At 44.8% G+C, this 24,982-nt stretch overlaps 1 protein-coding gene across 1 annotated transcript in view; it reads right to left on the bottom strand.

Annotated features, from left to right (window-relative positions):
- Positions 1–24,982, bottom strand: part of LOC124788514 — a 367,862-nt gene that overhangs the window by 302,917 nt on the left and 39,963 nt on the right. Inside the window, exon 2 of the mRNA XM_047255783.1 lies at positions 8,142–8,377. Coding sequence (XP_047111739.1) covers positions 8,142–8,377 — 236 coding nt within the window. The remainder of the gene's footprint in view (positions 1–8,141; positions 8,378–24,982) is intronic.

Here is a 24,982-nt window from a genome sequence, read left to right on the forward strand (position 1 = left end):
CTTCTATCTTCAAAAGTACCGGAAAGCGGTGTGATGCAAAACTTTTTTTGATGTGTTTATCATACCTCTCAAGAAGTACGTTATGACAGTATTTTAAATTTTGAAATTCAATCACTATTTATATCAAATATTAAAAAATGAAATTTTTGTTGTCCACAGAAGCCGTTAGGTAGGCAACCAGTAATTGACAGTGCGTTCCGTGCCCCGGGATGGGCGCTTAGTAATATAAATACGCATGTTTAGTTTCTTTTCATGAACATCTACAAATGTCTTTTCGGGATATTTTGATATACATTCTAACATTCGACGTGAGATTATGTGTGTAGAGTGTGATATTTCTCAGTAATTTAGAAGGATAATGTTATCTCAAGTAACATGTAAGAAATTATTTTCATTTATTAACATTTCTCTAACATACACTACTGGCCATTAAAATTGCTACACCAAAAAGAAATGCAGATGATAAACGGGAATTCATTGGACAAATATATTATACTAGAACTGACATGTGATTAAATTTTCACGCAGTTTGGGTGCATAGATCCTGAGAAATCAATACCCAGAACAACCACCTCTGGCCGTAATAACGGCCTTGATACGCCTGACCATTGAGTCAAACGGAGCTTGGATGGCGTGTACAGATACAGCTGCCCGTGCAGCTTCAACACGATACCACAGTTCATCAAGAGTAGTGACTGGCGTATTGTGACGAGCCAGTTGCTCGGCCACCATTGACCAGACGTTTTCAATTGGTGAGAGATCTGGAGAATGTGCTGGCCAGGGCAGCAGTCGAACATTTTCTGTATCCAGAAAGGCCCGTACAGAACCTGCAACATGCGGCCGTGCATTATCCTGCTGAAACGTAGGGTTTCGCAGGCATCGAATGAAGGGTAGAGCTACGGGTCTTAACACATCTGAAACGTAGCGCCCACTGTTCAACCTGCCGTCAACGCGAACAAGGGGTGACCGAGACGTGTAACCAATGGCACCCCATACCATCACGCCGGCTGATACGCCAGTATGGCGATGACGAATGCACGCTTCCAATGTGCGTTCACCGCGAAGTCGCCAAACACGGATGCGACCATCGTGATGCTGTAAACAGAACCTGGATTCATCCGAAGAAATGACGTTTTGCCATTCGTGCATCGAGGTTCGTCGTTCAGTACACCATCACAGGCGCTCCTCTCTGTGATGCAGCCTCAAGGCCAACCGCAGCCATGGCCTCCGAGCTGATAGTCGATGCTGCTGCAAACGTCGTCGAACTGTTCGTGCAGATGGTTATTGTCTTGCAAACGTCCCCATCTGTTCACTCAGGGATCGAGACATGGCTTCACGATCCGTTACAGCCATACGGATAAGATGCCTGTCATCTCGACTGCTAGTGATACGAGGCCGTTGGGATCCAGCACGGCGTTCCGTATTACCCTCCTGAACCAACCGATTCCATATTCTGCTAACAGTCATTGGATCTCGACCAACGCGAGCAGCAATGTCGCGACACGATAAAGCACAATCGCGATAGGCTACAATCCGACCTTTATCAAAGTCGGAAACATGATGGTACGCCTTTCTCCTCCTTACACAAGGCATCACAACAACGTTTCAGCAGGCAACGCCGGTCAACTGCTGTTTGCGTATGAGAAATCGGTTGGAAACTTTCCTCATGTCAGCACGTTGTAGGTGTCGCCACCGGTGTCAATCTTGTGTGAATGCTCTGAAAAGCTAATCATTTGCATATTACAGCATCTTCTTCCTGTCGGTTAAATTTCGCGACTGTAGCACGTCATCTTCGTGGTGTAGCAATTTTAATGGCCAGTAGTGTAAATTATTCTGATTTTACTAACAATTATCTTAGAGTCCCTCAACAGAAGTCAAACACAATTTATTCCGATTTTTTCATTATCTGCATTTTTTAATAACATTAGTGTTGTGTAATGCAGAAGAAGCACTACGTGCGGCTGTGCGCTTTCGGCGCGCCAACAATGAGAGCCGAGCCAAGTGTTTCGCCGCCAAGGGGCTCGTGGCTCTCTGGCGGGTTTGTGCTTGGTTACCACGGGCCCCCGGCCATCGCAGCATTTTCTCCCTTCTATGCTCAAGTCTATCCTCTCTGTTCTTTTCCCCTCCCTTGGGGAACATGTCTGGACTGTTTTCGGAAATGTATTCTGCATTCGTGATGACTGGGTGTTGTGCGATGTCCTTAGGTTAGTTAGGTTTAAGTAGTTCTAGGGGACTGATGATCATAGATGGTAAGTCCCATAGTGCTCAGAGCCTTTAAGCCATTATTCTGCATTTTCGGTAGTCAATATGAGAATACTCTCTATTGTTTTTCGTTTTTTTTCTTTCTTCGTTCACCTTCTCCTATCCTTCCTCCACTTCTGTGTTTGAGGTTCCTCTTTCCCTTCTTCCTCCCTGTGCGCTCCTGAAGGCCGGCCCACGCGTCTGACGCGTAACAGGGTTCGCATCTACCCCCTGGTACACGCCAGGTCCAGGGAGGTGACGATTGCCTGAGCGGCTACCTTCCCAAATCGCCGATTGGTCCCTTTGTCAGGTGTTCGGTAGGTATAACTTTAGGTGTGAACAGTTACCTAAGACAGGTGCGTCCCCTTCTGAAAGGGGCCCCAGTTGGAAGGAGCGCGCTGTCGAAGACGCTGGCAATCGTGGGGATTTTCTCTCAATGAGCCAATCATCTTCAGTCAACGACTATGAAAAGTAAACGAAATGAGGCTAACGATTCAAAAACATCAACAGCTGCACCACGGTTCCTCATGGTTTCATGAACTAAAGAGGGTCAGTCCTACCCTACGGTAAATCTGTTTATTATTCAGGAAGGTGTTGATGCAACTGCAGGCCCGTGAAATCCTGCTCTCGTTTGCGCAATGGCACTTTGCTTTTGGAGACTACTTCTGATTCTCAAGCACAACTGCTTGCAGCTTCTCTCCTCCATAGCTATCCCATTCGCGTTGAGGCCCATAGAACGTTGAATTTTTCCTGTGGTGTTATTTACACTAGGCTGCTCGATGGTCTGACTGAGGTAGAAATCCAAACGTACCTCTCTGGTTAGGGTATCATTGAAGTCCACCGGGTGACGAAAAAATTAGATGCCTCCTTAGTGCCCACATGCACTCTCTTTCTGATACAGCGGTTCTTCCAACAAAGATCAAAGCAGGTTATGAACTTATCACAGTCACACCTCATATTCCGAACCCGGTGCGCTGCTACCAGTGTCATCATTACACCCACACTCGAGAGGACTATCGACAACCAGCTAAATGTGTGGTAGAGATGCTCACGAAGGCGATTGTCTGCCGCCTTCTCCTTCCTTCATCAACTACGATGGCGACCATGCCGCCTCCTCCCGCGATTGTGCCGTGTATTTCGATGAATAGGCTGTCCAGGAGATCTGGGTGAAGGAAAAAGTGTCTCACCCAGTCGCTCGAAAGTTGTTGGCTAGTCGGAAACCCTGCATTCTACCATCTGCCACCTACAGTAATGTTCTTGCTACATCTCGCTCCACAAAGGACTTGGCCACGCAGACATGTGACCTCAAATTCAGCACCGCAGTTGTGAAATCGCCCAGCGTCATCGTAGCATCCCCGTCTCCTCCTCTAGCCGTGCAACACGCCACCAAAATTTCGCCTCATGGGCGAAGTCACCAGCTACACAACCAGCAGGCTGGAAAGGACAGAGAGAATACTCCCATGAAGACTTCCTACGTCCCTCCTGCCAACCAACACCTGAGTCTTGAGAATGAGATTTTCACTCTGCAGCGTAGTGTGCGCAGTTATGAAACTTCCTGGCAGATGAAAACTGTGTGCCGGACCAAGACTCGAACACAGGTCCCGAGTTCGAGTCTCGGTTCGGCACAGTTTTAATCTGCCAGGAAGTTCCATCTGAGTTTTCTTCTGATAACGGGAAATGCTCCAAGAAGTCAAACAAAGGCAAACGGTCTTCTCCTTCACTGACTCAAAAGTCCTCTTCGATGATGTGACCACGTGATACTCTCACCTGACCTGCCTCCATGTCGCCAGTGCGCACCAACAACCGTTTTTCTGTCCTGCATTACGCAGGCCGACAACAGGAGAATTCCGACGCTTTTGTAGACTTCATGGAGCAGGATCCTCCTGCTTCTGAGCCCTGTAGCAGTGAGTCTTCGAAGGCTGACACTCAGATGCCGGCGAAATGACACCCCTTCATGTTTTCCTCGTCATGACTATCCTCCAATGGAACGTTCGCAGTCTTCGATCCAAAAAAGAGGATTTACAGCTGCTCTTAGAATCGCAACTTGTTCTCTGCCTTCAGGAAACAAAATTGCGTCCTCAAGACCGCTTTGAGCTCTCGCATTTCCTCCCGATCCATTCTGACCTCCCCCCATCAAGGGTGGCATTCCATTTCATGGGGGAGTCATGCTGCTCATATGACATTCATAGTCCACGCAACTCCCTGACTACCTGCCTCAAGCTGTTGCAGTCTGCATTTTCCTTCCTCACTTGGCCTTTTCCCTTTGTACCTTTTACATCCCTCCGCCATTTGACGTCAACAAGGCAGACTTCCTCCAGCTTATTAGACAGTTACTTCACCCCTTTCTGCTGCTTGGTGACGTTAATGCGCACCATCCCCCTTGGGGTTCTCCCAGAACCTGTCTGATTGGTGCCCTCTTGGCTGACCTTCGCAGTCAACTTCTTCTGCCTTAGCACAGGGACACCCGCATTCCTTTCGGACAACTCACACCTATTTCCATTTGGACCTATCCTTCTGCACTGCCCAACTTGGCCATCGTCCTGAGTGGTCCGTTCTCTCTGACACATACTGGAGAGACCATTCCCTGTGTGCTACCCGTTTGCTGACTCCTATCCCACCTACGTGCACACCCATATGGCAGCTTACTAAAACCGACTGTAGGCTCTACTGATCCCTGGCGAACTTCGACGAACAACATTCCCCGGTTGTGATGACCCGGTAGAATATCTCACAAACGTTATCGTTACCGCCGCAGCACGTTCCATTGCTCGCACTTCCTCTTTACCACGCCATGTCACAGTTCCTTGTTGGACTGAGGCGTGTCGCGAAGCAATTCACACGCGGAGAGGTGCTCTCCGTGTTTTTAACCGTCATCCTACGATGGTAAACTGCATTCATTATAAATAGTTGCATGCACAGTGTCGACACGTTCTTCGCGATAGCAAAAAAGCTAGGTGAATTTCATTTGCTAGTTCTTTTAACAGTTCCACTCCCTCTTCCATCGTGTGGATCAACCCCAGACATTTCTCTGAGACCAAGATCCATTCCCCAATTTCCGACCTGACAGTAGTAGACAATGTCACCATGGACCCTATTGCTATCTCCAACACCTTGAGCCACCACTTTGCGGAGATTTAGAGCACCTCCCACTCTCAACCTACCTTCCTTCATCGGAAACGAGCCGAAGAGGTTCAGGCGATATCCTTCTCTTGTCAGAATCGCGGGTGTTACAATGCCACCCTTCCTGGGAGGGAGCTAGATCATGCTATCACTTCATCCCGATCCTCCGTGCCAGGGCCAGACGATGTTCACATTCAGGTGTTGCACCACCTGTCTCTTGTGGGCAAGCCCTTTCTCCTTACAATTTTGTCATATGATGACACGGTTAGAGACCGTGGCTGATGGTGTTGGGACAGCAACCAGCCACAAATATACTTTCAGTTCCTTTATTCAAAGGGTACCGTTACCGGTTTCGAATCGTTATGATTCATCTTCAGACGGTTTCCAAGCTTTCCTTACAACATGTGGTGCGTTTTTTTACAGATTAACTGCCCTAAAATATTAATAATACATAATTATAAGCACGCCACAAAGATGGATGCGTTACAGATATTCATTGGATGTGACTTACGTGAAATGTCGGTTTGGAGTGTTTGTTTTCATAACATTCGTCCAACAGATGTGAATACACTCTCATTGCATTCTTATCGTTGCACGCGTAATTTCTTCTCACTGAACACTTTAGATTTGTCACAGAAAATATTTCTACCACGGCCGGCCGAAGTGGCCAAGCGGTTCAAGGCGCTTCAGCCTGGAACCGCGCGACCGCTACGGCCGCAGGTTCGAATCCTGCCTCGGGCTTGTATGTGTGTGCTGTCCTTAGGTTAGTTAGGTTTAAGTAGTTCTAAGTTCCAGGGGACTCATGACCTCAGATGTTAAGTCCCATAGTGCTCAGATCCATTTGAACCCTTTCAACCACGCACCACATGTTTTGATACGTACAAAGTGCTTACAAATAGATGAGTGTCAAAGATGTTATGATATTTCGTAACGTTGGAAGATGTGTCAGGTTTGGAGAAAGATAATATATTGTCTTATACAACTGCAGCGCCTTTGGACTAGTAGAGAGAGACAGTGGTTTTGTCAGTTTTAGAGCGAATATGTTACTTTAATTATAAAGTGGTTCTTTTTTTTAGTACTGTATAGGTAAAACAGTACATTATTTACACGAGTGACCATTAAAATTGCTACACCACGAAGATGACGTGCTACAGACGAGAAATGTAACCGGCAGGAAGAAGATGCTGTGATATGCACATGATTAGCTTTTCAGTGCATTCACACAAGGTTGACACCGGTGGTGACACCTACAACGTGCTGACATGAGGAAAGTTTCCAACCGATTTCTCACACACAAACAGCAGTTGACCGGCGTTGCCTGGTGAAACGTTGTTATGATGCCTCGTGTAAGGAGGAGAAATGCGTACCATCACGTTTCCGACTTTGATAAAGGTCTGATTGTAGCCTATTGCGATTGCGGTTTATCGTATCGCGACATTGCTGCTCGCGTTGGTCGAGATCCAATGACTGTTAGCAGAATATGGAATCGGTTGGTTCAGGAGGGTAATACGGAACGACGTGCTGGATCCCAACGGCGTCGTATCACTAGCAGTCGAGATGACAGGCATCTTATCCACATCGCTGTAACGGATCATGCAGCCACGTCTCGATCCCTGAGTCAACAGATGGGGACGTTTGCAAGACAACGGACATCTGCTCGAACAGTTCGACGACGTTTGCAGCAGCATGGACAATCAGCTCGGAGATCATGGCTGCGGTTACCATTGACGCTGCATCACAGACAGGAGCGCCTGTGATGGTGTACTCAACGACGAACCTGGATGCACGAATGGCAAAACGTCATTTTTTCGGATGAATCCAGGTTCTGTTTACAGCATCACGATGGTCGCATCCGTGTTTGGCGACATGGCGGTGAACGCACATTGGAAGCGTGCATTCGTCATCGCCATACTGGGGTATCACTTGGCGTGATGGTATGGGGTGCCATTGGTTACACGTCTCGGTCACCTCTTGTTCGCATTGACGGCACTTTGAACAGCGGACGTTACGTTTCAGATGTGTTACGACCCGTGGCTCTACGCTTCATTCGATGCCTGCGAAACCCTACATTTCAGCAGGATAATGCACGACCGCATGTTGCAGGTCCTGTACGGGCCTTTCTGGATACAGAAAATGTTCGACTGCTGCCCTGGCTAGCACATACTCCAGATCTCTCACCGATTGAAAACGTCTGGTCAATGGTGGCCGAGCAACTGGCTCGTCACAATACTCCAGTCACTACTCTTGATGAACTGTGGTATCGTGTTGAAGCTGCACGGGCAGCTGTACCTGTACACGCCATCTAAGCTCTGTTTGACTCAATGCCCAGGCGTATCAAGGCCGTTATTACGGCCAAAAATGGTTCAAATGGCTCTGAGCACTATGGGACTTAACATCTGTGGTCATCAGTCCCCTAGAACTTAGAACTACTTAAACCTAACCAACCTAAGGACATCACACACATCCATGCCCGAGGCAGGATTCGAACCTGCGACCGTAGCAGTCGCGCGGTTCCGGACTGAGCGCCTTAATATGACGGCCAGAAGTGGTTGTTCTGGGTACTGATTTCTCAGGATCTATGCACCCAAATTGCATGAAAATGTAATCACATGTCAGTTCTAGTACAATATATTTGTGCAATGAATACCCGTTTATAATCTGCATTTCTTCTTGGTGTAGCAATTTAAATGGCCAGTAGTGTATTTACATTTGGCATCATGAGAACTATAGTAATATATAAATTTGCTACTTGAAGCTGGGCGATCCAAAGCAGTACATACCGATCTTGAGCGTGCCGGCGGGAGCCTCGGCGTTGGCGGCGTCGGCGGCGGCGAGCAGCGCGGCGTGCTGCTGCAGGCCCTGCAGCGAGACGCGCGAGCAGTTGGCCCCGTGGCGCAGCCGCAGCAGAGCCACCAGCGACGCCTCCGAGCCGTCCGGCAGCGGGCACGGCGCGGCCAGTGCGCACGCGCACAACGCCGCCCACACCCCAAGCACCAGCATCCGCGGCGTTGGCGACCTGCGCAGCGCGATCAACACATAATGATGGGCTACACTGCGGTTTCCGATATCAGTGATTCCTGTGAATGCTACTTTTCACTATCTGTTGTTCTTAACTGTGATTTGTCGCAGTTAACGAATCCAGGTCTTGTGTCCCTCCGCACTCTACAACTGCTGTTTGTGCGATTTCTGTGACTCCTGCGATTTCTGCGACTCCTGAGATTTATAACGCATGAAAAAGTTACACTTGTCCACACATAAAATTGCATCTCAACAAAAGGGTCTTTGGTAAGTATGTTGTACATTTGTTCCTCCGTTGGCTTTATTTTTATATTAAAGAAACAGTTGCGAAAATATTAATAATGCAATTAATACGTAAGAATCCATACAGTACCGTAATAGTTTGTGTTTAGAAAACCAGTTCTACGTATTGTTATGTTCACAGGCACTCGAACTACATTTCATTCACTGAGTATAACGATAATTCAAAATATTATTGTCAACAGATCTGGAGAAATTGCCACTGCATCTTTAGACTGTCTTCGTCAGACGAAGGGTTAGTTTCTAATTGTTTCGATGAACTAAATTACTTAAGTGAGATCGTTCTTGCAAATGTCAAACATCCCCCACTGAATGCTTTTCATTACACGAAATACTAGCAATACTACTCTGCCAATTACATTGATTGTAATTAGTGACAGCAAAAATGTTTAGTAATCCTTGTGAGTTTTGCAGACGCAGTTCTACTCTGATTACTGGTTGCTGTACGTATTTATCCACATCAAGAGAGAATCGTGAGGATTCAAGACAACTCTTAGAGGATTTGCGGTTTAAAATGCCATAATTATAAAATGAGTGTGCAGAATGACTGGTTGAACTGTGTTTAATTGAAGTTATTATTGCGATTTTAAAGGAATGATAAATAAATGTTAAATACAGTGAGTGAATAATGAAAATCTCATCTTCCCCATGTTAAGCCATCCTATACCCGTAAATATTCCGCCACTTAATTATTGGTAAATACTTGTTGGGGAGTGACATGCCGCCCCCCCCCTTTCCCCATAATCTTTGTGTGGTGATGCTGACCCATAACATAGCCAGAGGTTTAGAATATGCGTTTTCAGGCTGTTGATATGAAAGTGGGAAGTACGGATCTTCCAGTGAAATCAGAAATAGTTTAAGTGCAGTGCTTGAAGGTAACGCAGGAAAAGCTATTTGCCATGTAGAACACCAGGTGTAAAATTTTTCTCCAGAGTCTTGAACTGTGTCGGAACAAAAGTGAGGAGTTCATATTCTAATACGTCATGATCTCCTCACCTTCATTGCTTACATATTCCGCTCTCACAATCATATTCCGCACGTCAAGACGCTTCATTCGAACCCAAACTCGATGAGATAAAGTCAATGTTGTATGAATTCATGTAAACGATATGCAAATATCTAATAAATCGCAAGTGCACACCATGGTTGAAATACTCGAGGCAGCTGTACACACATACATTCCAGACACGACGGTCACAGGAGCTTTCAGTTCGAGAGAGGCAACCGCACGCCAGGAGGCCAGTCCCAACCTATCTACGTCGGCCGGTGGCCGCCCGTGGAGCGGACAGCGCTCGCCCGAGGGAAAGGAGGAACGACCCCGTGTTCGGCTTAAAAGCAAATTCCGATACATTGTGTGGGAGCGGCCAGCCTACGCATTCTTTACACATAGCACGCAGTTTCAGAGATTTTCACAGGGAGACAGCAAACGCCAAACGCCGATACTACAGATTTCCGGATTGGTCGCCTTAAAAGAAATGTCATTCTCCAGTTTTAGAAGAGCAATGCTGATTGGCAGACGATATTTATGACGCCTTGAGCTGAAGGAGTAATGGAAGAGACCGAAACATATACCACTTCACGTCTGGCGTGGAGAGAGGCCGTTCCGTTGTCGCTCTTGGAGCGAGAACACGTAACGAGAGCGTGCGCGGTCATACGTGTACTCAAAGAGCGAGGAACAAGTCTCTCCTCAGTACTTCACTGGGAGAGCACCTCTGTCGAAAGCGAATCGAAGTGCGACTCTATATTGAGCCCTTGTGATTAAGCATTGTTCACTGTGTTGGCTGCCACACTTATTGTGCGATGTGAACAGACAGAGGTATAGTTAAACGCCTGCGAGCGAATTTTTGAGTGGTATCACGGTGGACTGGTTATCTGACCGGTGTACCACGCCAATAGTTAGACTAGGGGAGAATGGGAGTCCTTGACTTCGTCAAGGCGTAGGGAGAGTTTGATTGGCGAAGGTCAATCCAGATAGAACGAGCGTTATCTTATTTGTCAGCAGCGAGCGGCTCAGACAGCAGATATTGCAGCTCACGGTATTGTGCGCTACAACTCTTGCAAGCCCCATATTTCCTCCACAACAGTACACTTCACTGCATTTCACACACGACAGCCTCAACCATACCTAGCAACATTCTAACAGATAATTATTCAAGTTGAATAGGTGCGGCTCTCAGCCATTCTGCCAAGTCAATAACAATCTTAAACTTTGTATAGAAATTTCATTAGCGAATCCTATCCTTGAGAGGTAACTTCACATTCCGAAAAGAACCAGGAAATAACGTGTTCAGTTCATAACTAAAAGTGCCATTGTCATTTCTCAAAATTTTTGCAAAATAAATAATAAGTTTCGTTAGTTTCATGTTTTTCTTACACTAACAGCACTACTCCAGTACCCAAGTATCCCACTAGTTAAGTAAGAAATTTTGTGTCATTTCCTTACAGCAAACGACTCCAGAAGATATTTATTGCTGAAAGTTTTTCAGGCATTTCTCTTTAGGACCTTAGGAGCGTCTGTCTGACTTCTGTAGTAGTGTGGGGGTGGAAATTGCATCTTGCAGGAGCCACAGGGTAAAGGGAACATCTCAGATTAATCCATTGCGCAGAATAACAGAATAGCAACCCCACGCTCACAATATAACTAAATAATATTGTTTTCATTTCATTACACTTATACAGATGTCTGAGTTCTGCTGTGTTAACATTGCAAAGTCCTGTAGGCATGTGTAGTATTAAGCACAACTGTCATATTCGAAGCAGAATCAAACACATTTTTTAGATTAATTATCTCTAACTGATATTTTCAGGAGAAAAAGGCAATGTTGCTTCTTATTGATATAATACAGTCAGAATCACGGCTGTCTTTGACCAACCATAACTGGTACTGAATGTGCATGTCGTCATATAATCTGCACACACAGTACATCGATTTCGTGAGGCAGAAGGTTCTTATAACGAAGTACGAACGTCGTTAACTGCGCTTTTGAATTGCTTCTTGTGACTTCTAGTTGCGATTTGTCACAGAAATCGCAGTTGGACTCGACAGCGAATCGCAGACAAAGAGCGTAGTACGAACTTAGGCTAACAATGGCACTGTTAACTGCGGTTTTTAGTTGCTATTTGCGGCTTCTAGCCGCGACTTGTCACTGAAATCGCAACTAATTCCATAGCATGACACCTGGTTTACAGAAAGCCGTACGAAATTCGGCCAGCAGATGGCACACGGCGTTAATGTGAAATGCTACTTGCGACTGCTAATTGTGTCTGAAATCTCATTTAGATTCTGTGTGGTGTCACCGCCAGACACCACACTTGCTAGGTGGTAGCTTAAATCGGCCGCGGTCCATTTAGTACATGTCGGACCCGCGTGTCGCCACTGTTTGATCACAGACCTAGCGCCACCACAAGGCAGGTCTCGAGATACGGACGAGCACTCGCCCCAGTTGTACGGACGACATTGCTAGCGACAATACGGACGAAGCCTTCCTCTCATTTGCCGAGAGACAGTTAGAATAGCCTTCTGCTAAGTCCATGGCTACGACCTAGCAAGGCGCCATGAGCCTTACCTACTTTGAGAGTTATCGTAAAAATGTCTAACGAAGAACGTTGTAAACAAACCAAGATTAAAAGTTAAGTATAAAGCAGCTACGTACTTTTCTTGCTACCATTCAATACTATCCTGTTCCAGAATTCACGCCAGTCGGCGTGTGTGTACGCGTGCCTTTCTTTCGGCTCCCTTCCCAGTGTGGCGTAGCAAGCTTGTTACGCCACAACATTCTGTACAGATGTTATTGTGATATCTGTGACTTCTCAATCACTGTGATTTCTAACAGATACGCGATTTCCTGCCCACCACTATCCACACACGTCAACGCGTCCACCTGCGGCAGAAGCGTCAATGAAAGCAACAGTAGGGGCTGCAGGAAAAATGTGAAGACATCGATATGATTGTCGGAAGGACAGACTCAGCATACAGGAAAGTCAAAACAACCTTTGGTGGCATTAAAAGCAACGGTGGTAACATTAAGAGTGCAAGGGGAATTCCACTGTTAAATGCAGAGGAGAGAGCAGATAGGTGGAAAGAATACATTGAAAGCCTCTATGAGGGTGAATATTTGTCTGATGTGATAGAAGAAGAAACAGGAGTCGATTTAGAAGAGATAGGGGATCCAGTATTAGAATCGGAATTTAAAAGAGCTTTGGAGGACTTACGGTCAAATAAGACAGAAGGGATAGATAACATTCCATCAGAATTTCTAAAATCTTTGGGGGAAGTGGCAACAAAACGACTATTCACGTTGGTGTGTAGAATATATGAGTGTGGCGATATACCATCTGACTTTCGGAAAAGCATCATCCACACAATTCCGAAGACGGCAAGAGCTGACAAGTGCGAGAATTATCGCACAATCAGCTTAACAGCTCATGCATCGAAGCTGCTTACAAGAATAATATACAGAAGAATGGAAAAGAAAATTGAAATGCACTAGGTGACGATCAGTTTGGCTTTAGGAAAAGTAAAGGGACGAGAGAGGCAATTCTGACGTTACGGCTAATAATGGAAGCAAGGCTAAAGAAAAATCAAGACACTTTCATAGGGTTTGTCGACCTGGAAAAAGCGTTCGACAATATAAAATGGTGCAAGCTGTCCGAGATTCTGAAAAAAGTAGGGATAAGCTATAGGGAGAGACGGGTCATATACAATATGTATAACAACCAAGAGGGAATAATAAGAGTGGACGATCAAGAACGAAGTGTTCGTGTTAAGAAGGGTGTAAGTCAAGGCTGTAGCCTTTCGCCCCTACTCTTCAATCTGTTCATCGAGGAAGCAATGATGGAAATAAAAGAAAGGTTCAGGAGTGGAATTAAAATACAAGGTGAAAGGATATCAATGATATGATTCGCTGATGACATTGCTATCCTGAGTGAAAGTGAAGAAGAATTAAATGATCTGCTGAACGGAATGAACAGTCTACTGAGTACACAGTATGGTTTGAGAGTAAATCGGAGAAAGACGAAGGTAATGAGAAGTAGTAGAAATGAGAACAGCGAGAAACGTAACATCAGGATTGATGGTCACGAAGTCAATGAAGTTAAGGAATTCTGCTACCTAGGCAGTAAAATAACCAATGACGGACGGAGCAAGGAGGACATCAAAAGCAGACTCGCTATGGCAAAAAAGGCATTTCTGGCCAAGAGCAGTCCACTAATATCAAATACCGGCCTTAATTTGAGGAAGAAATTTCTGAGGATGTACGTCTGGAGTACAGCATTGTATGGTAGTGAAACATGGACTGTGGGAAAACCGGAACAGAAGAGAATGGAAGCATTTGAGATGTGGTGCTATAGACGAATGTTGAAAATTAGGTGGATTGATAAGGTAAGGAATGAGGAGGTTCTACGCAGAATCGGAGAGGAAAGGAATATGTGGAAAACACTGATAAGGAGAAGGGACAGGACGCTAAGACATGAGGGAATGACTTCCATGGTACTACAGGGAGCTGTAGAGGGTAAAAACTGTAGAGGAAGACAGAGATTGGAATACGCCAAGCAAATAATTGAGGACGTAGGTTGCAAGTGCTACTCTGAGATGAAGAGGTTAGCACAGGAAAGGAATTCGTGGAGGGCCGCATCAAACCAGTCAGTAGACTGATGACCAAAAAAAAAAGAAAGGGGGCAGGGCAGCCAGAGCGAAACGCGCTCTGCGGAAGTGTGAATAAAACGAAAGAGAAACGATCCTCTGAAGACAGGGCTGTGGCGAGGACGCGGCGAGATAGGTCCCCGCGAAGGGTGAAGGTGTAGCGAGAAAGAAAAAATTAACTAGAAAAGAAAACAAGAAAGAAAGACGGTTTAAGAATCAAGCATGTGGTGCGTGAGTTCTCCTTTGACACACCGCCGTCACTATTGACATGGTGCCGTCTTTTACAATGTTGTTTCCTCAAAACCAGTAGCATCATAAAGGAATGATTGCAGTCGAACAGTCTATGGGCTCCTGGTAATGATCAAACTTGTCTGTCAGATTCTCTGATTCCTATCCACGGGTTTGTCAAACAAGCACAGAGACTCGGCAACATCGTTTTTCAAATTTAACCTCAATTTTGAAGCAGCTGTCGCCATGTATTTTCATTCTAATGAGAATAGCTGCCACTTTGGCAAAACGTTTCTTGCACTAACTTTAGCACTCTGTATATAGTAGATAAACAAGACAAGACGATGGTATGTTTGAAACTGAGAGATAAATATATTCATCAAAACCTAATGGAAGTTCTTCAAAACACAACGTGAGAACAGGTGTCATTTATGGAAGATGGTAGAGGTTCGATTTTTTTCACTTTATTGCACCATAGGTTTCACGTTGTCCATAGTATATTCAATTTTTTCTTAACATCTTCCTGCATAATATATGGCTGGGAACAACATAGCACATCTATCATTTTCGCACCTGCAAGTGATCTTTCGTTTTTATCCTTGCTCCACAATGAGGGAAACTCACAATACAGTGAGATAAATTCTAATAAAAACTCTTTCTCGTTGAGAATGCATGTGAAACATTAACACAAATGGCAATTTAATTTTGACATTGACTGTCATGCCTGTGAGATACTCAAGATGCCATGAGTTGGAACGTGCCCACCTAGTGCATATCAAATTCCATCCCCATGACCCAACATTGTGGTAACTGTCAGAACCTAGGGGTGGTACCATGACTGGAAAACAACGCAGACCGTCCACACAGTGGAAACCTGTTGCGGAGAATGGTGCAGTGGAGACATTGATACAACTTCAGAGGTGAGACTGGGGGAGATTAGTGCTATCACTGTTGAACATTAACTCATCAACGAAACCTTCCAGTGCAGTGGTCTCTTCAGTTTGCCCTCTTACTCTTGAGAAGAGTTCTCTTGCCCACAGTACCAGAGACACACAGTTTTGTGTGTATAGTTGTGCTGCATGTGATGCGCTAGTCTACAAAGGCTGTATTGATGTATGTGCCAAATAGTGTATCCCTTTTTCTGTCGCTCTTGCATTATGAGTGCAAACATATATGCATATTCAGCAAAGTGAATGACATGTTTACATAACAATGATTTAGTCTCATGAATTGGATTTAGTGGAACGATGTCTTTCGTAGTTAACACATTCACCACTGAACACCTTACCTGGAATCTAGTATGACCCAGTACCACTCAAATTTAATTCATTACCAAAAAAATATTCTCTACAAATTATGTGCTTCCCTGAGTCATTGTGTGTAAATGTAGTGTGACACTTGCCACTGAAAATATTTTAAACCGACTTTAAGATGTGTTTCTAATGTCATATTACGTAAATTTTATTTCTGACAACTGCAGTTTTTATATTATATGTTGCTTTCACGTCACTTTGCACCTTATTTTTTGAAAACAATAGCATTTATTTGAAAATATTTAATGTGCATGACTTTATGTTATTAGGAAACAATGTTATTTTCTTTGAATAATCAAGATATTCATTTGAAGTTAGCATTAAGTACTGCATATTTCTTGTATCCTCATACATAAACATTGTTTTTCAAATCATAATAATTGCTTTCAGACTGTCATAAGCTGACGTTCACTCTTCGTAATATTTAAAGCATGAAACAAGCACTGACTGCATTAACTTACCTTTGATCACGTTCTTGTATAGTGATCACAAGTATCATAAGAATAAAACAGCCACCTGTGTATTTTTTTTTTTTTTTTTTTTTTTTGTTAGCTGTCAATTCATTTGCTGCATAAATTGTGTATGTACATTACGCTTTCTTGTGAGAGTGTTTTTCATTTTTATCCATCTCTATTCATTATGAGATCTGTATTGTTTTGTCTTTTAAGTTTAATTGTCCACTTACAAATGCTAGCTGTGGAACACAGGGCTACACAAAAAAATGTTTGGGAATGTCTTCATACGTGATTGACATTCTTGGCCTGTCTTTTTACCGGAGATGTCAGGTAATTAAATATGCCCATCTGTTCATTTCATTTAACTTGACTTCAACTGTCACTTGTGCATCATGTTCATTGTGCTGTTATGAAGTCTGCCATGCTACTTTACCCTGACAGGAACGCACTAAACCTCTGGAGAGAAGATGAAGCGAGGTAAGGCCGGTATTACACTATCAAATTTCTTTGTCATAGATTTGATCAAAGATGTGATCAAATATTCCGTCAAATATATTTGACAAAGATCTTTGACGTAGCGCTAGAAGGGGTATTACACTGTCATCAAATTTTTCGTCAAAGTTAAAGATGGCTGACAACAACTTGTTATTAACCGCAGCAGTCGCACGTACTGCAATTGCATTGAGTGCACATGCGGAAATGAAGTGGGGGAAAAAAAGGAACCGTACATACGAGGTTGACAGTCTTAAATTCCTGGGATTACAACTTGATAATAAATTCAGTTGGGAGGAGCACACCACAGAACTGCAGATACGCCTTAACAAATCTGTATTTGCAATTTGAGTGTTAGCTGACATAGGCAACATAAAATGAAAAAGCTTGCATACTTTGCCTACTTTCATTCCATAATGTCATATGGGATAATATTTTGTGGTAAGTCTTGAAGTCAAACAAAAGTTTTCCGAGTCCAAAAGCGTGTAATGCGTATTATTTGTGGAGTAAATTCACGGACGTCCTGCAGAAACCTCTTCAAAGAACGGTATACTAACTACTGCCTCTCAGTATATTTACTCCTTAATGAAATTTGTCCTAAATAATATATCTCTTTTTCCAGCAAACAACTCAGTTCATATATACAATACCAGGAACAAAAAGGATCTGCACAAGGACTTAAAAGCACTTACTTTAGTTCAAAAAGGGGTCCACTACTCAGGAACACTCATCTTCAATAATTTGCCAGCAAACATAAAAAATTTAGTTAGAAATAAAGATCAGTTTAAAAGGAGTCTGAAAGACTTACTACTGGCCAACTCCTAATCCATTGGCGAAATTTTTAATAGAAACAAATGATGTATTGTATTTATTCATACTATCAGTATTGTTATTTCAGCTTTAAAAAAAAAAAAGTGACATGTTCCACATCCACGAGGATCTCCTCAGCACGGATCTATGGAACGAAAAACTAATCTAATCTGGGTGAAGCCGTGGGTTTTACGACGACACGATAAAATCATTTAACAGAACTTGTTACGTGAGCTTATAGTGGAAGACGTCAAGCCGTACATCAATTACTTAAGAATGGATGAGCATACACCTCTGTATGTGCTCAATGATGTGTATCCTCATATCACAAAGCACAATATTCTCTTAAGAACTGCTACATCTTCAGAAGACAGGTTCACTGTAACACTCCGATTCCTTGCTACAGGAAAGGGTTATGTTATGTTAGGTTAGGTCAGGTCAGGTCAGGTCTCCAATCTTCTTAATCTATTTTTGTATTCACGGTGCCTCACGTTGTAAAGCGCCTCATCAGCTTCAGACATCTCTATTAATTTTGTAGTTGTCGGCACACACCAATTGTATTTACCGGCAATGGTTATAAAAACACTACAGACGACAGATCGCTGCAGCGATGCTAGCGCTCCATGTGGTAACATGTCACATTGCAGTGAACAGAAGACAAGCGCTTTCTTTGACCAAATATACAGCGAGGCTCTAGATTTGATCAAATATTGGACGACATTTGACAAAGTCCCTATTACACTATCAAATATCTTTGACAAAGATATTGGACAAAGATATTGGACAAAGAAATTTGATAGTGTAATACCAGCCTAAGTGCTTGATTTCATTTATTCCATTTATACCATTTTAATTTCCTTTGTCTTGTACTCCATGAGTAATCGTCGTTGGATGGTCGTGTAGGTTTTTGAAAACTGACGTAGCACAGAGAAGGGAACAAGTCATGACAGGCATGGGACAAGAAAGTTGGTTGGTAGTTTCAAGATCAACGAATCCCTCATCTTCTACAATTTGTAACAGAGGAATTATCATCCAGTCAACGTCTTTGTAGGCATGACACTTAAGAGCAGAGGAGTGGCCTGTTTTAAATTCCGAACCTCACTGTAGTGTCTCAGGAGTGGGGGGCATGCGATACTGATGGTGGAAATTCCCCCGATATGTGGTAATGTTAGTCTCGGCGGGCCCTTGGTGCAATTAGAGAGGATTAGGCTATGTGTCACCACCATGTTTCGCCCTCTCCCGTCCCTTCATCTATAACAACACAAACCCAGCACTACACTATACAAGCACCCTTCACAGTTATTCACACGACACAGGTAATAAGGGCGTTTCAAAAGTCCGTGCAAAGTCCGAAAGGTGGCACCATCGTCGCGTATCGAGGTCATGTTTAGTTAGTAGCATCTCTGGAAAGAACGCACACCAACTTTCAGCCATATTGGTCTATTTCTTTGTGTTCGACATTCGTATGAATCAAGGAAGTCGAGTGACTGTCAGAAAATGGACGACAAAGAAATTCGTGTGGTGTTACACATCACTTTATGAAAGGCAAAACGCCTCAGGAGACTAAAGAGAAGCTTGATAAACATTACGGTGAATCTGCACCTTCGTTTAGAACACTTTATAAGTGGTTTAAAAATTTTCGGAGTGGCCGTAGGGACACAAGTGATGCTGAACGTTCTGGACGCCCTATGGAGGTGACGAGTCCACAAATCATTGATAAAATCCATGATATGGTGACAGAAGAGTTAAGGTGCATGAGATTGCTAGTGCTGTGGGCATCTCGAATGACGGGTACATAATATATTATATAAACATTTGGACATGAGAAGTCTATCCGCAAGATGGGTTCCGCGATTGCCTCGCGCTTGACCAAAAACGGAATCGTGTGAAGTGTTGCAAGAGTGGTTTGCAGCTGTTCAGGAAGAATCCGCAGGGCTTTAAGCGTCGTTTCGTCACTGTGGATGAAACATGGATACATTGCTATGCTTCTGAGACCAAACGGCAATCTAAACAATGGGCTACCAAGGGAGAATCTGCACCAAAAAAAGGCGAAGACCATTCCTTCGGCCGGAAAGGTTATGGCGACTGTCTTTTGGGATTCGCAAGGGATAATCCTCATCGACTATCTGGAAAATGGTAAAACTATTACAGGTGCATATTATTCATCGTTATTGGACCGTTTGAAAACCGAGCTGCAAGAAAAACAACGGCGGTTGGACCGCAAAAATCTCGTTTCCCATCACGACAATGCACCAGCACATACCTCAGCAGTTGTGGTCGCAAAATTAATGGAAATAGGATTCCAACACATTTCACATCCCCCCTATTCGCCAGACTTGGCTCCCTCGGACTACTATTTGTTCCCCAATTTGGCTAGCAGGACAAAGATTTTATTCAAACGGGGAAATGATTGCAGCAACAAATAGCTATTTTGTAGACTTGGACAATTCGTATTATTCAGAAGGGATCAACAAATTAGATCAGGGTTGGACGAAGTGCATAAGTCTAAAAGGAGACTATGTCGAAAAATAAAAAAGGGTTCACCCCAAACACGTAAGTAGTTTTTATTTTTTCACTGACTTTTCAAACGCCACTCACTTGACACTTCGTAACAGGTCGAAGGAAGGCAAGATTCCTGCATCTGCTCCCCTATAGCTCATTCTTTAAGTATAGAACTACAAGGCTCGGTCAGATAAAAAGGTCCAGACAACGTGCTGAGGGAGGTGTTAGTCCTGTGTGCTTTTTACATCCACCTACGTGTATCCCATAATAGTTACATTTGCTGCGCATTGCCGTAGCGTGGCACTTTAATAGAGGTTGTTTACTTATTACTGTTCCTTTCTTTCACCCAGGTATGACGATGCGCCATGTGACACGCCAAAGGAGATGCCAGTGACGAACGTTACCAAAGAAAAACAGCTGGGCGTGATAAGCTTTCTTTGTGCGAAATATGTCCGTCCAGCAGCCATACACACCAGAATTCAGAGTGTATGGTGCGAGTTGTGTTTCAGAAAAAAAAAATTTGGTAAGTGGTACCTGCGTTTTCGTGGTGGCAGGGATACAGTGAAGGATGATGCGCGACCTGGGCAGGTGGCGAATCATATTCTTCACGAGATGGTTGTTGCTATTAACAGTTGCATTGAAACTGATAGACGGGTCACCTTGGATGCTATTAGTACACACGTGAAGCTATTCCATCGCAGTGTGCATGCCATTGGGCACAACAGACTTGGTTCGTGCTCACTGGGTCCCCAAATGTTTGTTCGAGGAACGGTGATAACAGAGTGGGAATATCACTAAGCCATTTGACGCGATACCAGAACGAGAACGACGATTTCCTTTCCAGGATCATTGCCGGAGATGAATCCATATGTCCACTGTTTAACTGGAATCAAGACGTGAGAGTACGCAATGGAAGCATGCAGGGTTGGCTAAAGCAAAGAAAATACTTCCACAAAATCGGCAGCTAAGGTCATGGTGACCGTGTTCTTCGATAAACAGGGGCCTCTGCTAGTGGAGTTCCTCCCCCAATAAACGCCAGCAAATACTGCTACGTTCTCCGTCGGCTGCGGCTAGCAATCAAGAATAAACGCCAGGGTAGCCCCACAAAGGGCGTCACTTATTGCGCGACAATGCCCAGCTTGATGTTGCCAAAGAAACACAGGATCCTTTGGCGTCGAGGAAGTGGGAAGTGGTAGACCACACCGCATGTAGTCCTGACCTCAGACCCTGTGATTTCCACGTTGCTGGGCCACTCAAGAAACACCTTCTGGGGCACCGCTATGAATCGGATGAAGAGATGCAGCAAGCTGTGACAGAGTGGTTCCATACTCAACCCAAAGAGCTCTTCTTCCAGGACATTTTTCATCTCGTGCCAATGTCGGACAAGTGCCTCAGCGCCCATGGTCATTATATGTAGCTCTATCCAGTCATAGTCTGTAAGTGGTAATGGACCTTTTCATTTGACTGCACTTTATATTTTAAAGACAGAAAAAAGGGGTATATATTTTAAAGACAGAAAAAAAGGGGTAAAATTGTACAACTTACGTGCGTTGTTGTAGTTTGATGTCGGTAGCTCTACGTGAGCCACTATCGGCAACGTGTGATGCACAATTTTTATACGATTGCAAATACTGTAGGGAAACGTTTTTCTCGGTTATTCGCATCGCTGGATTCTGCAAATCAGGACGTAGGTGTCTTGTGTATTGCGCTACAAGGTGGTGGTGGTGGTGGTGGCTCTGAGCACTATGGGACTCAACTGCTGTGGTCATCAGCCCCCTAGAACTTAGAACTACTTAAACCTAACTAACCTAAGGACAGCACACAACACCCAGCCATCACGAGGCAGAGAAAATCCCTGACCCCGCCGCGCTACAAGGTTTCTAGTTTATTTTTGTTAATGAAGAAGAATTATATAAACTCTATTTTCATTCAATGCGTCATATTTCACACGTGTATACTGCATGTTTTACAAACAGTAGTTTTCGATAGTGGATATGTTAGGTCACAGACGTTCTGAGTACAAGCAGTGTGATCTTTTGTCGTTAGTAGCAGAGTCGTTGCAGTAAGCATTCTAAGTGCAGTTAGTGAAAGAGTCGAGTGTTGGCAATGCGGATGGAAATGGACTGCAGAGCACAGAGATAAAAATAAAAAGGATGAAGTGTATAATGTTGTTGCTGCATTGCTTGCTTGCGTGTAATTACGATTTGTGTGACAAACGGAAGGTTTCAATGGAGTCTCTCTTAATTCATATGGATATGGTGTCTGTTCTTTCGGCATGTTGTTGCTGCATTGCTTGCTTGCGTGTAATTACGATTTGTGTGACAAACGGAAGGTTTCAATGGAGTCTCTCTTAATTTATATGGATATGGTGTCTGTTCTTTCGGACATGTCCGAAAGAACAGACACCATATCCATGTAACTATATAGTTCTAGAAACACCGGCCATGGCCTTCTTCTTCTGTGTGGATGCTCACATATTCCCCGAACTCTTACGGGACATAAGAATGTCTTCCACGAGTAATGAGTGTGTTGGGGTGGGACACTACGAATGTAGTGTGTGGACATACAAGGTGAGAATGTGGGTCTCGCGGGAGGCGTGCGCGAGATAGTCTCTGCGGTCGCGCTGTTCTCTGTACCCTCCGTGGCTCACCAGTCAGCCTTCAGCGGCGCAGCGGTTCGGACAGTGTTTACGTCCCTGCCGCACGTCTGCGTGAGAGTTGTTTACGTTAAGTGTGTAGCGGTGTGCCGCGGTATACATAGAATGAATCATGGCCTTGTCGTTCCGCAAATCGACAATGAAATTTAGTTTTGTTAACGAATATGCTCGACCGAAGGCTTACAAGATCGAACGTTATTTACGGGACGAGGTGAAAATCGAACCTGACGTTCAAGTTGGAATACACTTATCTATAGTAAGCAGCGTGCTCTATATTAAGCTCATAAATAAAGCGGCATGTGACGAACTACTACTCTGACACCGACAAGGACTTCGTTTCTGTCATTCGGACGGTAATGTTGGAGCGCTAACAGTTGAACACGCCGGCATGGAACTCCGAACGATCGACGTCTTTGAGCTTCCATTCGAAGTGCCAGAAGAATTGGTTCAAATGGTTCAAATGGCTCTGAGCACTATGGGACTCAACTGCTGAGGTCATTAGTCCCCTAGAACTTAGAACTAGTTAAACCTAACTAACCAAAGGACATCACAAACATCCATGCCCGAGGCAGGATTCGAACCTGCGACCGTAGCGGTCTTGCGGTTCCACACTGCAGCGCCTTTAACCGCACGGCCACTTCGGCCGGCGAAGAATTGGTGACAGACGCCCTGCCTCCTTACGGATCGGTCCTATCCCACGTGGCTGAAAAATGGGTGAGTTTCAAAACGTATCCTATCCTCCAAATACGGACCGAACTCCGAAAACATGTTCCGTCATACTTGTACATCGTCGGTTGTAGGGCGATTGTCGTCTACGACGGACAACCAAGGACGTGCTCTGGGTGTGGGAAGGAGGGACACGTACGCTCTGAGTGTACTCAACGAATGTTGTTACAGTTGCCACGTGATGATCCACCACTCAAACCGCATCCGAAAATGCTCCTCATGACTTAGGTCACCGCATTACGCGATGACGTAGGCCGTGCGACAGAAACGTCCCGGAACGTACAGACAAAGGACGACGTTGCGCTGGGCCACCTGCAGCAGTCACAGGACGCCCTCTCTTCGGTGCCGCTAGCGGCCCCTTCAGATAAGGCACTTGCAGACGTCGATAATTCGACGGCGCACGATTCCGACGACCCCCACGAACAACCGGAGACCATTTTGACCTCTGATTCCGAAGCCCGGCAACGAAAACAGCGATCACCAAAACGCCGGAAGAAGCGCCGCCACACGGTGGAGAACGACCAATCTGATCTAGCAGGCAATTCTGAGACGTTTTCGGGTACAGAGCAGACGACCGTGGATACAGAAGAACTGCCTACCGTGGATGCAACGGTGACCAGCGGGTCGGCGACGCGACCTACCGCTGACGATGCTGCAGACACAGCGAAGGAGTTCGATCGATGGCAACAGGCTACTGAGGAGAATACGGCGCCTGCAACGCACGACTACGATGGGACGCTAGGGGAACAGATGATGCCGGAGGAACTGCTCCCACACACTCTCCCGGTGTAAGACCGGAAGAGTGACCGGAATAACGGCAGACCAAATGAGGGGACGGCGGGGGACGTTACTACGAAAGCAGCCTGTGTGCAGAAGAATTAGCGACCTTAAGGTGCCCTATCTACGTAGACAGCCATGCAACAAGCTTATCGGATAGGGTCTGTTAACATCAATAGCATTGGGACTCCGGTAAAAATCAAGATGCTCAGTGGCATAATAAAGGCTGTAGATTTAGACGTAGCACTATTATAGGAAGTTCGGGTACTTCCCCCCCTCGGACTTTTACGGTTACGGCATTTACTTTTCCCCGTGTGACGAGAGAGGCGTTGGTACTGCGATACTATTAAAGGACGGGATACGTGCAGACGAAGTAGAGTATTTGCCTTCTGCTCGTGGTACGGCCGTGACCATAGGTGGAATATGTTTGATCAACATATACGCACCGTCAGGCTCGGATAAGAGAAGGGACAGAGCAGAATTTTACGCCCATGAGGTTACACCGTTGTTCCAGGGACGATACGATGCTTGCATATTCGGCGGAGATTTTAATTGTGTGCTCGACAGAAAGGACCAAGAACTTAGGGAACTGGTCAACGGGATGGACTTAGTCGATACATGGGACCTGAAGTATCGCAACCAACCAGGATATACATTTTTTACTAGCCACTCCGCGAGCCGTTTGGACCGGATCTACCTTTCA

Source organism: Schistocerca piceifrons, chromosome 3 (assembly GCF_021461385.2).
Source record: "Schistocerca piceifrons isolate TAMUIC-IGC-003096 chromosome 3, iqSchPice1.1, whole genome shotgun sequence".
In the NCBI taxonomy this organism is placed as follows: Eukaryota; Metazoa; Arthropoda; class Insecta; order Orthoptera; family Acrididae; genus Schistocerca; species Schistocerca piceifrons.